The sequence below is a fragment of the Eschrichtius robustus genome, chromosome 1 (assembly GCF_028021215.1).
Source record: "Eschrichtius robustus isolate mEscRob2 chromosome 1, mEscRob2.pri, whole genome shotgun sequence".
NCBI classification, from domain to species: Eukaryota; Metazoa; Chordata; class Mammalia; order Artiodactyla; family Eschrichtiidae; genus Eschrichtius; species Eschrichtius robustus.
Window position 1 is genome coordinate 39649668 of NC_090824.1, and position 14355 is coordinate 39664022.

Consider the following 14355-nt stretch of genomic DNA (forward strand, 5'->3'; position numbering starts at 1 on the left):
CTCTTAAAGGTTTTATTAGAAATAATCAGTATTTAAATGTTGTACCTAAACAATGTATTGAGTAATCATATTGTATGTATAAATGGACAAATACATACATATATCTATACCTACACAAACATACATGTATACATACAGACATGTTAGGCCAAAGAGAGCTTTAAAACAAGCACAAAAGAATACTTAATTGATTACAGAAGTAGAAACTGAGCTTCCTAAGTTATCAATCACATAAGTTACTGACCATATAAGTTTCAAATATTAAAAAAATAAAGCAAACAAGGCAAAAACTTTATTGCACTTAACAACGTAATATATAAAATAGTTAATATACATCATAAACAAACATTACCAAACTAGATATAATTAGCCATTTACATATAATAAACATTAATATTTCAAGAAAAAAGATTTTAAATAGAATAGTTAACACTTCCAGAACTGTACTAAGATAGTATAATAGCACAAAAAAGTTGTAGGAAATAGCAATAATCTGCAAATAACAGAATTATTTCTATTACATTCTAAATCCAAATTTTATCATTTATGCATATTTCACAAAAGATGTTAAAATTAAATTTTAGAATAATACTCTAATTTTTTTGTACTTTTATTCTAGAACTATATTAAAGTATTGACATTTCAAAGAAATACCTACAGCTTCCCAGAAGAATTATTTTTAATATTGGCAGTCTTCCTGTTCAATACACAAAATATGAATCTTTTCTTCTGTCAGAAAGCTCAAAATTAAGTACTCTACACCAGGCTCTTTGTTCTGTGTTTTCTTCTCCTCTTGGGTGCAGTGAACTCTAAAGACAAAAAATTAAGAAGCCTGTCAGGTCTAAAGAATATAATACTTAATTGATAACACACAATTAAACTATATAGGTTGGCATAATAGTAAGAATGCCTTCACAGCAAAGATACAAGAAATCTTACACCTGACATATACATGACTTTTATCCTTCAAAATGATACTGCAGTTGTAAACTTACTACTGGAGATCCTAATCATCCTAAATGCTACTTGATAATAAGCTACTCTGAGGTTGTTTCATATGGGTATGCCCTCCCTATAGTTAGCATGGGCCCAGTATGCCAGATCTGAAAGGTATCTGGGCCAGTGCTAAGAGAAAGTGCCTAAGATTTTAATTGCTTTCCAATTAAACCTGAAAATGTAACCCAAAATAGCAGTACCATACATCTTTTTGGCTACCATGGCAGATGCCATAACCAACACTCAAGTAAGTGTCCATCTAGAAACAGCTATGAACCTAAAAGTTACTGATCATTAAAAACAAAGCAAATAACAGAAGACACAAAAACATGAAAATTATGGAAGACGTAAAAGAAAGGAATATTCCCCACCAATGAAAACTGAAAGGAGAGTGACAGGAAAAGGAATGAGAAAAGACAAAGAAAAAATCAAGAAGAAAAAGAAAATAGATTCCTGGAAAGAAGCGGCAGCAGGCCAAGAGAATGATGTCCAGAGTAAAGCAGGTCAGAGTCCTGGAGGAGACTTCTTTTAAGATGACACTGATAAAATGCCTAATGTGCTCGAGTGTTTCAAGGGGAGATTTATACACTGAGGAAGAGTTTGGGGGTAAATTAGTGATAAATACATAAAGAAACAAATTAATAAGGCAAAAAAATTATTAACTCTTTAAGGCAAACAATAAGTGTTCCGATTAAGGGAGAATCATAGTATATATCACATGGCCCTGCTGCTAATAATGTTTTGTAAAATGCTGAATACTTACATAACTAAAATAATAACCATATTGAGAGGGTGGGTGATAGGAAGTATCATGTGTTTGGATTGAGAGGTAAAGAATACATAAAATTATTATATTGTAACATCTTTGTATGGTGACAGATATAACTAGACCTGTCATGGTGATCTTTTTGTAATGTATAGAAATATCGTATCACTAAGTTGTGCACCTGGAACTAACATAGTGATGTAGGTGAACTATACTTCAAATAAGAAAAAAAAGAATATATTAAGGAGAACTAAATCCTTGCCTCCCTCAATAGATAATTCATAGAACTGAAACATGAATAAGTGACAATATAAACATGTTATTTAAAAACATGGAGATCAATACCAAAATAATTATGAAAGAGTCGTCTCTAGGGAATAAAAAATGGGAGTCAGAGTCAGAAGTCTGTGGTTTCTTATAATGAGTATTATAAAACAGTTAATTGTTAAATTATGTGCTTATGTAATTATGATTTAATAAAAACCAAATTTTTAAAACTCACAAGCTGATAGATTTTAGAATGGGACTGGCCAGGCAGCCATAAAGGTATACATGTGTTTGATTGTTTACTCACAATAAAAGCTACCAGACAAAACTAGAAAGCAACTACAGTCTGAAACTCACAAGAATATAAAGGACCGTTTTATGCCGACATAAGCAAATCACAGAAGCAACTCAGATTTCTGAAGGAACAAATACTCTCTTTTAATTGTCTTTGTCTTCTATATGTTTCCATAGCACCCTGTTTCTCTTTACTATAAGGTACTGTGTTGTTTTTCTGCACACTAAACTGTAAGGTCCTCTGGGGCACAGACTGATCTGATTCATTAAACAGTAGTTACTTAGGTCCACTATGAGCCACTCACTGTGCTCAGATCTACACTCACTGATCAAAATAAAATGGTTCTTAAACTCTTCTACTATATATCTTTATATTCCCATACCTACCTAAGCACTTGAAACAAAATAGGCACTCAATAAATGCTTGCTGAATGAATATAGCACCAAAATGAAAAAAAAGTAATTAGGCAGATTCTTAATATACATTATGTTCATTATCATTGATGGATTACCAATTATCAAGCCTAGTCTGCTATGTATAACTTATTCTGTACATTACTGTAATTATTACTAGAGATAATAATTATTTAAACTATTGTTTAACAAATACTGCAAATTAAGATCACAGCAATGCAAAAAGATATAGCTATTTTAATTCATGTTGTGCAATTTACCACTTAGTTACAATCATCTCATAGGTGAAAATTTTACATTTACTAGAATTTGAAAGTAAGTATTTTTTAACAATAAAATCTTTAAAAAGTTATATACAGAAATTCACATTTTGTGACCTTTGCCCTTTGTTAGAAATACACTTCAGACACCATCACGATTATGGATATTCACTTACTAATAACGATATTTTCCCTATCCTTCACCTCTCACCTGGACTGACCCCTGCCTCTCCATATCCATTCATTTACTGTATTATCACTTACTTTTAAGTGTCATGATTAACGGTCTGATTAACGCTAAAATTCTCCAATGTACCAAAGTTAAAGCATCACAGGAACACACAGCCAACCGTCATGCTCTTCAAGGGTTCTAAACCTTGATGCTCTGCAAGTAGTTTGATAAAATTTCATCTGTACCTGTTTCACTAAAGCTTTCATTCTCCTCTTCCTCTTCTGTAATTACAGGCATACTCAGACTTAAAGATTTATCTTCCTTATGTACATTTTGCATGTCACCTGGAAATAGTTGAAAAAATGATTTTATATGAAAACAAAGAATGGTAATCTTTGAGAAAAAATTTTATACAAATAATGACATTATTATAATAACAAAAATTAGATATTTAAACTAAAAGCTAAAATTGTAATGGTAAATAAACAGAAATATGCATATAAAACTACCTATCTTTTTTAAAAGTGTTAATAAATTTATAATATATTTATACCTATGTTTTGAAAACAGTCTCTAATCCTTCCATTAAAGTAAAGAAAATAGAGGAAAAGGGAAGAAACAAAATTAACCAAACACAGATATATTATTCAATCTTTATCACACACAGCACAGGTTATATCTGCAGACATCAGGGAATAATCATGTGTATTACTTCAATTTTATTAATTAATCACCAATGTAATTCTAAAGTTAATAGCCTTGGGTTTTTTTTTTAAAGACTGATATGGATTTAATGACAAATATTCCATATTGGTTGCTGAACACCAGAATGCTGTCCAAGGAACCATCATTAAATAAAACAACCTGAAAATAAGGCAATTCTCACATACACAAGTGCACACACACACACACACACACAAAACCTGTTACTTTTAGGATCATTAAATTATTCACTATTTTAACAAACAGCTGTAAAATCACATTACAGTGAAGGAAAATGTGCACAAACTTCAGAAACACAGTTCAGACTGTCTATGAACACAGGTTCTTAATTTGTACTTTTTCACATATGTACAGCCTCCTGATCTTGAAGAGGCCATGTAATAGCCTTGTTTTTGAATGCAGACACACTTTCTTGTATCACCACATATGCTCTACAAGATATATTTCTCTTAGTCATAATTTGCCAGTAACTTTCCATTTTCCAAAACATTGGAGGTTTTCTACATCAACTTTCTGTTGCTTGAAGAAATATCCTAATCAAATTATCAAACCCCGTTGTCCTATCAGGTCTCACTGAGCACATAACTTCCTTGTCCCAGTAGCAACCTCCCCCCACAGTCACTCTTTGTTCCTTATGCTTCTCCACAACACTTACACCACCTCATATCTTAATATATAATACATAGTAAATGTAAGCTTCACAAGGATAGACTCTGGTTTGTTTAGGTTGATGTATCCCCAGTACTTAGAAAAGTGCCTGCCATATACTAGAGCCTCAATAAACTATAAATCATCACATATGGATTCAACTATCTTATAACACAGTATTTCACAGAGTATATATGTTAATAAGTACCTGCCAGCACAGGAGACAAGAAATTAAATGAAGATGAGTTTAAGCTTTCTGCTCTGAACACATGTATTCTGGGATCTTAATGGGATGCAGATTTTATGGAATGAATAGATTGCTCTAGACGCAGTTGAGTAAACTGTAGCAATATGCTTCCATTTTAAATGCAATTCAAACTTAATAAAATAATACCAATTTCCCATTAAGTTATTAAAATAGAATTTTACCTTTACTTGGAAGTCCTAAGTATTAGATACAATAATTTTTTTACATGATTTTTAAGATGATAGATAATCTTTTAGGAAATCTATTTCCATATCTAATCACATTTTTGGCAATGGAGGGGGGTGGATTTTGAACCTATAAAATTTTTCAGTTGTTCACAAGATTATAATCAGTACAATCTACCTCAAATTACTAATATTGTTCTTTATAATCTTGTACCATGGCCATCCATATCAACTATTAATGATTTTTTAAAATCCACATTTACAACCTAACAGAATCTATCCAACAATGTCAAGGGAAGGATTTCTGAGTTAAAAACTGTCACTGTGAAAAAAAAACCTTCATCTAGTCACATGATGATTAACTACATTTTGAGATATATTTCTACATTAAATGAGTAAGTTTAAAAAAGAAAATCAATGTTCTCTAAAACCTCTGAAAAACAAAATACAATGCTTCACCCACTTATCATGCAGCCAGGAACCAAGAAGTGAACACACAACTTCAGGATGTTTATCTCAAAGTCCACATATTAAATAAAGGCTCATGAACTTCACAGATATGTTCCTCAGGCCTTTATCCAGAACCTAATTACATTTATTTATGTATGAATAATGGCAAACCTGTTTCTTAAAACCAGTACAGTTAAGAAGCAGCAAAAATAAATTACATTTATTTATGTAGGCATAATGGCAAACCCATTTCTTAAAACCAGTACAGTTAAGAAGCAGCAAAAAGGGAAAAAAATTGCTACAAGCCTGCATACTGAGAACAGAATGAAGACACCTACCACAACAAATGTGACAGAAAAACATAAGAACTGACAAAGTCCTGCAGCACAAAGCCGTAAGTATAAAGGTCAACTGCCCCACACACTTAAGCTATTTGATAGCATCATTATATTACAAAACCCAGTAAAATAACATGCTAATGATGATAACCTTGAATCATAAAGAGAAAACTAAATTATGTTCAGGATATATTGTTCTAGAAAATAGGAGAGCATAAAATACATGTAAAAAATAATAAATGCACATTGTAGAAAACAAGAAACATACAGAGAAGAATGTAGTATGTTTTAGAAAGCTATCAACCAGAATAATTAACCGTTTAAAAAGTAAATTTTGACATTTAAATGATTAACTTCAGTTATCCACACAACTAATTCCTCAGAGGCTGTCAGGTCGATAGTTTTACTCTGCTAGAAGCTAATCATGTGGAATGCAACGATAAGTAATAGACAATTGCTCAACCTCAATACATACAATTATAGGACATGCAGCTAGAATACAACAATTACTTCAGTGAGTGTCTAACTGGAGCTCCAGATCCACATTTCCAATTACCTGAGAGACAGCAAATATGGCAGTTAAAGATTCAGACTTGGATTCAAACAGACTGCCATTCAAGTCTCAGCTCTATTTATTAGTTAGGTGACCTTGGACGTGTGAAAAGAGTTTGGCAGATAATAAGCGTTACATAAATAATAGTTGTTATCATCTTCACCATCATGTATCACCGTTACTATTACTGATGTTCTTCCAGAAGCATGCATGTTATGTTCTAGGAATGGTGAACAGGTATAGCTGAAGCTTAAATAATACAAACTTGGGTAAATCCTATCAATATACTTGAGCACCTATTTATGTGCTAGACAGCTGTTACAGAAATTGAGCCTAAAAAGGCAGATTGGGGCAAATTCTTCCCCCAAATGAAATCTTCATTCTGTGATCCTTATTCTGTTAATGTCACAACATCCCCCAGTTGCTTAGGCATTAAGCATCCTTGTCTCATCCCTCTCCACCAGCCTAAATATTTGGTTACCTGTAGATATCCATTGGCTTTCCTGTTAATCTGCTTGTCTAATTCCTACAGCCACCTAGCCAGATCCCCATTACTCCTTAACAGCCTTTTATTTAGTGTTACTATTTTCAGTTTGTTCCCACCTACCTTCCATACTACTCCCAGATTGATTTTCTTCAAAGAAAACTGGTCATACCATTTGCTTGCTCAGAAGTCTCACATGACTCCCCTCTGCCTACTGAATGAAGTCCAAACTTCTTGGTTCCACATTTGAGGCCTGGTCACAATATAATCCTCAACATATCTTTCCACGTTGACAGTAACTCTTCAACACATCCTTTACGCTCTAGGCAAAACGGGCCCCTCACACGCTATACTTCCAACTACCTTGCCTCTTTTCATGCCAATCCCTCTACTTGCCTTAGTCTAAGGAATTATTGTGACATTTGTTTGTTTTTTAATCTTTGGATTTTTTTTTTTTTAATTTTATTTATTTATTTATTTATTTTTATGACTGTGTTGGGTCTCCGTTGCTGTGCCAGGGCTTTCTCCAGTTGCGGCAAGCGGGGGCCACTCTTCATCGCGGTGCGCGGGCCTCTCATTATCGCGGCCTCTCTTGTTGCGGAGCACAGGCTCCAGACGCGCAGGCTCAGTAGTTGTGGCTCACGGGCCTAGTTGCTCCGCGGCATGTGGGATCTTCCCAGACCAGGGCTCGAACCCGTGTTCCCTGCATTGGCAGGCAGATTCTCAACCACTGCGCCGCCAGGGAAGCCCTAATCTTTGGATTTTTCCTGATTATAAAACATATGGTTATCACATAAAAGTCAAACACAGAAATTTATGGACTTAGAAATTTCCCATCCCTGAGAATTAATCATTGTTATATGCTTCTAGATTTCTTCAATGATATATATTGTACTTCTGTCTACATTTTTTTAATTGAAGTATAGTTGATTTACAGTGTTATGGTGTACAGCAAAGTGATTCAGTTTATTTATATATATATATATATACACACACACACACTCACACATATATACATACACACATATATACATATACATATATATACACACATATTGTTCTTTTTCAGATTCTTTTCCGTTACAGTTTACTACAAGATACTGAATATATTTCCCTGTGCTATACAGCAGGACCTTGTGGTTTATCTATTTTATATTATAGTAGTTTTGCATCTACATATATATTTATTAACAAATGAATCATACTCTTCTTTAAAAAAACATTTTCACTAAGCAATGTATCAACATATTTTGGACATATTTTCATATCAGTATATATAGAACTTTCTCCAGCTTTTTAATAACTGTAAAATATTCCTTTATATGGATTTTTCAACGTTAAACATTTTTTCAATGTTAAACATTTGAGTTGTTAACAGTCTTTGTCAATAATCCTGCAATGAATGTCCTGTGTGTTTTTGTCACTTGTAAAGGATAAATTCCTAGAAACTGAATTGCTAAGTTAGAAGGCATGTACATTTAAAACTGATTAAAATCAACTGACAGATGATTCAAATTGCTCTCTAAAAAGGATGTGCTAATTCACTCTCCCACTTAAATTCAGATTTTACCTCCTCACACTTTCACTATCAATGGGTATTCCAGTTATCTTTAATCTTTGCCAATATAACAAATTACATGAAAATCATGTTTTAATTTACATTTCTTTCATTATTAATGAAATTAAATATCTCTTCATATGCATGGTAACCACATTTTGTTCATGAATTGCCTGTTCATGTCCTAAGCCCATTTTTCTAAAGGGTGGTGGTCCTTTTCTTGTTAATTTATAACAGCTCTCCTAAAATTAAAAAGTTTAGCATTATCTTATGTGCTGCAAATGGTTTTACAAGATCTTTTGCATTTTATGGAATATAAGACACCTATTTTTGAAAAAACTATGAAATCAAAAATACTTTTCTACTTTGAGGAAATGAACTTTTAATTAAAGAGAAACTTTTTAGTAAGCACTTGAATCTTTATTAAGGTGCAGAAAAACAAATTACCTCTGCTTCAGAGGAGCTACAAAGCTGGTTAGCTGGAATAGTTGAGTTACAATTAAGGATCTAATTCAGATCATATTTTAGTGTACTTTCTTTCTCATGGGTTAAACCCTCCCTAATACACCTAGGTAAATTCAATAACAAACCTCAGCCATCCTTAAAAGTTAATTTCAGAGTTTATGAAAATGTTTTCGGTAACTACATTAAGTAAAAAATTATGGCTAGTGAAAGAAGTGATATTTCATAAGTTACATGTGTCAAACATTTCAGATGAAAAGGAACTTTCATTTAAGTTCTTTCCTAGCTTGCATTTGGCTCCTCCTTTCCAACTGCATAAAAAAAACTGTTTTCCGGACATTTAAGAAAGCAGCTTGACCAACTTACCTCTCAGCTGCACTTGTAAGAAATAAGGTTGATAATTAATAAGAAATGCTTGTGCAGGTTTCTAAACCTAAGTATCTTTGATACCTTAGAAAAAACATTCTAATCTACCCAGAAGTTACTTTTTTAAGTATAATCAAACTAATCAATCTTTTCCTCATGTCCTCTGTTTTGGTTTGGTTTTGGATGAATTAATATATAACTACCATTTTTAATGCAGTACAGAGCTAGGAGTTTGGATAAATGCATAGTTGTGCAAGCACCACTGTAATCAAAATATTGAATATAGAACAATTCCATCACACCAAAAATTTCCCTTGTGCCCTTTTGCAGTCAACACCTCCCTCCGCCCCCAGTTCCTAGCAACCAATGATCTTTTTTATGTCTCTGTAGATTCACCTTTTCCAGAATGTCTTATAAATGGAATCATATCGTATATAGCCTTTTTTGTGTCTCATTTCTGTCACTTAGCACAGTGCACTGAGATTCATCCACGTTATTTAATGTATCAGTAGTGCCTTATTCCTGAGTAGTATTGCACTGATGGTTATACCATGGTTTGTTATACAATGACCAGCTGAAGATATTTAGGCTGATTGCAATTTTTCACAATTATGAATAAAACTGCTATAAACTTTTGCATAGAAATTTTTGTGTGAATATAAGTTTTCATCTCTCTTGAGTAAATACCAAGGAGTAGGACTGCTGTGTTATTTGGTAAGTATATGTTTAACTTTATTAGAAACTGCCAGTTTTCCAGAGTGACTATACCTTTCTGTATTCCCACCAGAAATGTATGAAGGTTCCACTTGGACCTAAAACATTTACTATCTGGCCCTTTACAGAAAGTTTGCTGACTCCCTACATCTGGAGGATATTTTTTAAAATCAAGAATGGATGCTGGATTTTATCAAATGTGTTCTTGGGTAACTATTAAAATGAATTCACATTTTCCCCTTTAACCTATTTATATGGCAAATTATATTGATAGATTCCTAACTGCACCATCCCTGCATCTCAGAATGAATGTACGCAGTCAAGTTGTTTTGTATCTGAGATTCTTTTGATACATAAAACTTAGAATTTTTTCATTAATACTTATAAGTGAGATTAGTCTAACAGTTCTCTTCACAATATCTGCTAGCTCTGTAAAGAAAACTAAAAACATTCTCCTTCTGAAGTATTTCTTGATTATCCTTAACAAATGTGGTATCTCCTCCTCTGAATTCTCAATGCACTTCAAGCGTTAAGTTATGGAACTGATCATATCTGGACTGTATTAAAGGTACTTAACTTTAATTCTCCCTCCGCTGCCTCAATATAGGAAAAAAATATGTTACAAGGCTATAACATATCTTCATATACTGCTACAGTGGCTCTGTGTTTCTTATATTAGGCACTAAATATTCACTATGTTTCTAATGCTCCTTTTTTTCCCCCTGAGCCTGCTAATCAGATTCCAACTTTATGTATGGTGAACATATACTATTTGTGCAATGCTTAAAAATTAAACTTTTTGAGTATATAGTCATTTTTTTTAAAAACCAAATACCAAAGGTAATTTTATAGATAAACTATTTCAAGAGAAAAGCAGGTACAGCTTAGCTAGTGAAGCGAATGGAAAATACGGTTTACATAATGTATTACTTATCATGCCTTATTCTACACATAAGTTTGATTCACACACAAAAATTACTAATAAAGTATGCTCTGGATAATTCTGGATTGATTCTATAACTATCTAACTATATCACTTTGAACAACTTATTTAATCTGTATGGGCCTAAATTTTATCATCTATGAAATGATGAATTTGATGACTCCTAGAGTCCCTTTCAATAGTAAGATTCCAAGAATCTAAGATAATTTATTTTTAATATTAAATCTCACAAGGTTTTTAAACAAGTAATCCTTTTTAATAAAGACAACATGGTGAGAGGAGGTTGTAAATAAGACCTGTTTTCCCTTTTTAAGTCTCAAAAAGTTACCTCTGTTTCTGGAAGACATCTTCCTTCCGGCTGGTTTCAATGTCTCTTTGTTTCTTCTTTTCCTAGTTGCTTTGGTTTGTCCTTGACTAGATGCAGAATCAGAGTCAGACGAATCAAGTTTGACCTGACGATGCCTTCTTGACTTGGATGCCTAAATAGATGCAAATCCAATTAATTACAATGAATCGCAAAATGAACCCAACTGACAGGTGATTTAGGGAACAACAAAACAGACAATCAAAGATGAGGAAAGATTCACAGAAATACTTGTCATAAAGTACTTTACCATGATACTCGCTTGGTTAATACCTGTTACCTGTATATACTCTTTTAGCTTTACAACAGGAAGAGTTCCCTGCAGCTGTCATCCTCATCTGCTCAAACGGGGTTAAAATATCCTCGTTGGGTTAAACTGTTGCAGTTGCATGGCTGGGAAATGGAGGTGTAAAGGACAAGTACTGCCATTTTACCGCCTGATAACCTATTCTCCTCTTCTTCTAACGTTTTATTTTCCTTAGTTAGCATCATGTATTTCAAGTGGAACTACTTTATGCCTGGCTCTACGTATGGCCATGTGGCCCCGATCTAGTCAAAATGAGTTTCACATTCCCAGGGCCACCATGATTTGTTCAGGGGTGGGTGTGTGATCTGTGTCATAGCTGATATAACTCAATTTTAGAATTTTGTTTAACTATTAGAAAGGAAAATTCTCTCTTTCCACTGAACCTAAAGCTGGGACTATGCAAGGCTGGAGCTGTCATGAATTGCACTTGAAGGCGATGAAAGCAACATAAGAGGTGAGAAACGGAGGGATAGTCCAAGGACTTTTTAGTTACATCAGTCAATAAATTCCCTTATTTGCTTAAGCAGAGCCCTGACTACAGGAGTTTTCAGTGAATGTCATATATGTGGTGCAGGTATTAACAACAGTTTAAAAGCTACCATGCACTGTATGTTAATTATACCTCAATAATTAAAAAAACTACAACTATGCAATAACACCCTCTTATAACAATTTATGGGGATTATAATTTAATTGTTTAATAATTTTTTAAAGTATTTCATAATGTCTTAAGAAATACATTAAACAACAATTAGCCTATATAATATGGAAATAGTTCTGGTTTAAAAGAATTTGGAATAATTAATTTATTGTCCTTGATGCTTTCATTCAACAATATTTTGTACTCAATTTACTGTAGTACCGCAAATATATAACACTTAACTAATCTATAGTCACTTCTAATTTTTTCATTTATTCCTTTTTTATTTCTACAACCAGAGAATGATAGTAGTTTCCCACAGAATAAAGTCATTTTTAGATTCATAAAAAAAAAAAAAAAAACAGAAAAAATATGAGTTTATTGGTGCTCCTTCCTGAAACCCCACTAAAATGAGAGGAAAGGAATAAAAATGAATAAACTCACAAAATGGAGATAATAGGGAACAATGAAGCTGTAAACAAAACAACAAAATTTTGAAGTGTAAAAGTGATGGCTGACTTAGAATGAAGAAAGCTGAAACCTAATTGCCTGTATTGAGGAAGTTACTACAAGGAAAGCTGGTCCAAATGGATCAGGAATTTGGGGTCATCAGAAGTGGGACTAAAAAAATGGGTAGATATATGAAAAATCTACATAGGGAATAGTATCCCATTTAGCAGCCTCAAAGCTGAACAACTGACCTCTTCCTGTAGAAAACAGGAGGTTTGCTCTCTGGAGAGGCTAAATCAGAGAAGCTGAAGGCTTGAGGAAACCAGTATAGCTAAGGAAGGGGATAAAGCCTCTTACTAGAAATAGGCGGGTTGAGTGAAGCCTCCAGAAGGAACAGTGAGCCTGCTGGCAGAGTCTCTGTAGGCACCCAAAACATTGGCAGCTGGGCTTATTTACCACTTTCCTCCCCCAGGCAAGGGAATGGAAGCCTGCTCTCTGGTAAAAAATGACTACATCCAAGAAAAGCATGGAGGCTAAAAAGCTGTTATCTCCACATGACCACTCTTAATGATCTGAGGATCTTCAAACGTTTGAAAAAAGCCAACAAAATGAATGACAGAGAACGGAATAAACAAAAATAAAAACTCTGGGGAAAAAGGAGGAAACTTCAAAAAACTAATTAACATCCTCAAGCAGATAAGCATATTGCATCCAGAAAAACAAAAAGATAAGGAATACATTTTTTAAGTAAGAAAAGATTCAGAGAACAAGAAAAAAAATCTTAGTAATCAAAAAATGTCAGCAGAAATAATAAAAATTCAATATAATGGTTCAGAAGATAAAGTTTAAGAAATCTCTCTGAAAATAGATAAAAACAGAAAAGAAAAATACGAAAATAAAAAGAGCAAAAATGCAGCAAAGAATTCGATCAAAGAAACAATACAAAAATCCCCCAGAACTGAAGGCTATCGGATCAAAAGGATGTCCACCATGTGAGCCAAGGACAATGATGGAAAAGAGACCTACACCAAGGTACATTATCATGAAACTCCAGAGCTCCAGGGATAAAGAGAAAATCCTAAAACCTTCCATGATCAGGAATACTAGAAGCTGGAAGACAGTAAAGAACAATGGCATCAAAATTCCAGGTAAATACCAGAAGAAATAAAAGAGAAAAAGGTGAAAATGGTTGCCTCTTGAGATCAGAAGTACAAGGGCAGGAAGTGGTAGAGCAGGAGACTGCTGGATTATATAAACTTTACAGTATTATCAGTTAAAACTATGCACAAGTGTTACTTTGATGAAAAAATTAAAATGTGACTAAAAAAGCATCACATAAATTTCTAAATTACCTTATTTAAGAAATAACTTACCTGAACAAAAACTGAAAAGGCCTTTGATTTTATTTTCGCTAATGATTCTGCCCTTTCACTTCTCTGGAAGTAAAAATAAACAGGAAAGGGAAAAAGTTAAAACACACAAACATTGAGCGAAATTATGAATTCCCAAGTATTTTTTTATCAGAAATAAGATTTGAGACAGAAGGTAGGGTAAAAGGAACAAATATTTATTGGACATATATTAAGTAAAGGCATATAAACATGCACTACTTTCTAACAGGTGCCATGAAAACATCCCCATGGCTGTGGATTGTTTTCATTCAGGATTTAAGGAGGATATGAATGAAATTCCTGGTGACCAGGCCATTCCCTCCTCATCTTCCTATGCCCAAAGATGGCTCCTTGCCTCATCCA

The 14355-nt window shown here is 33.4% G+C and overlaps 1 protein-coding gene across 1 annotated transcript in view; it reads right to left on the minus strand.

The window, feature by feature from the left end:
- Window positions 1-613: 613 nt before the first annotated feature.
- The window catches only part of SNAPC1 (small nuclear RNA activating complex polypeptide 1), a 31523-nt gene continuing 17781 nt past the window's right edge, over window positions 614-14355 (minus strand). The window contains exons 8-11 of the mRNA XM_068544383.1: window positions 13975-14037; window positions 11169-11319; window positions 3415-3513; window positions 614-809 (exon numbers count right to left, since the gene is read on the minus strand). Coding sequence (XP_068400484.1) covers window positions 757-809; window positions 3415-3513; window positions 11169-11319; window positions 13975-14037 — 366 coding nt within the window. The 3' untranslated portion in view covers window positions 614-756. The remainder of the gene's footprint in view (window positions 810-3414; window positions 3514-11168; window positions 11320-13974; window positions 14038-14355) is intronic.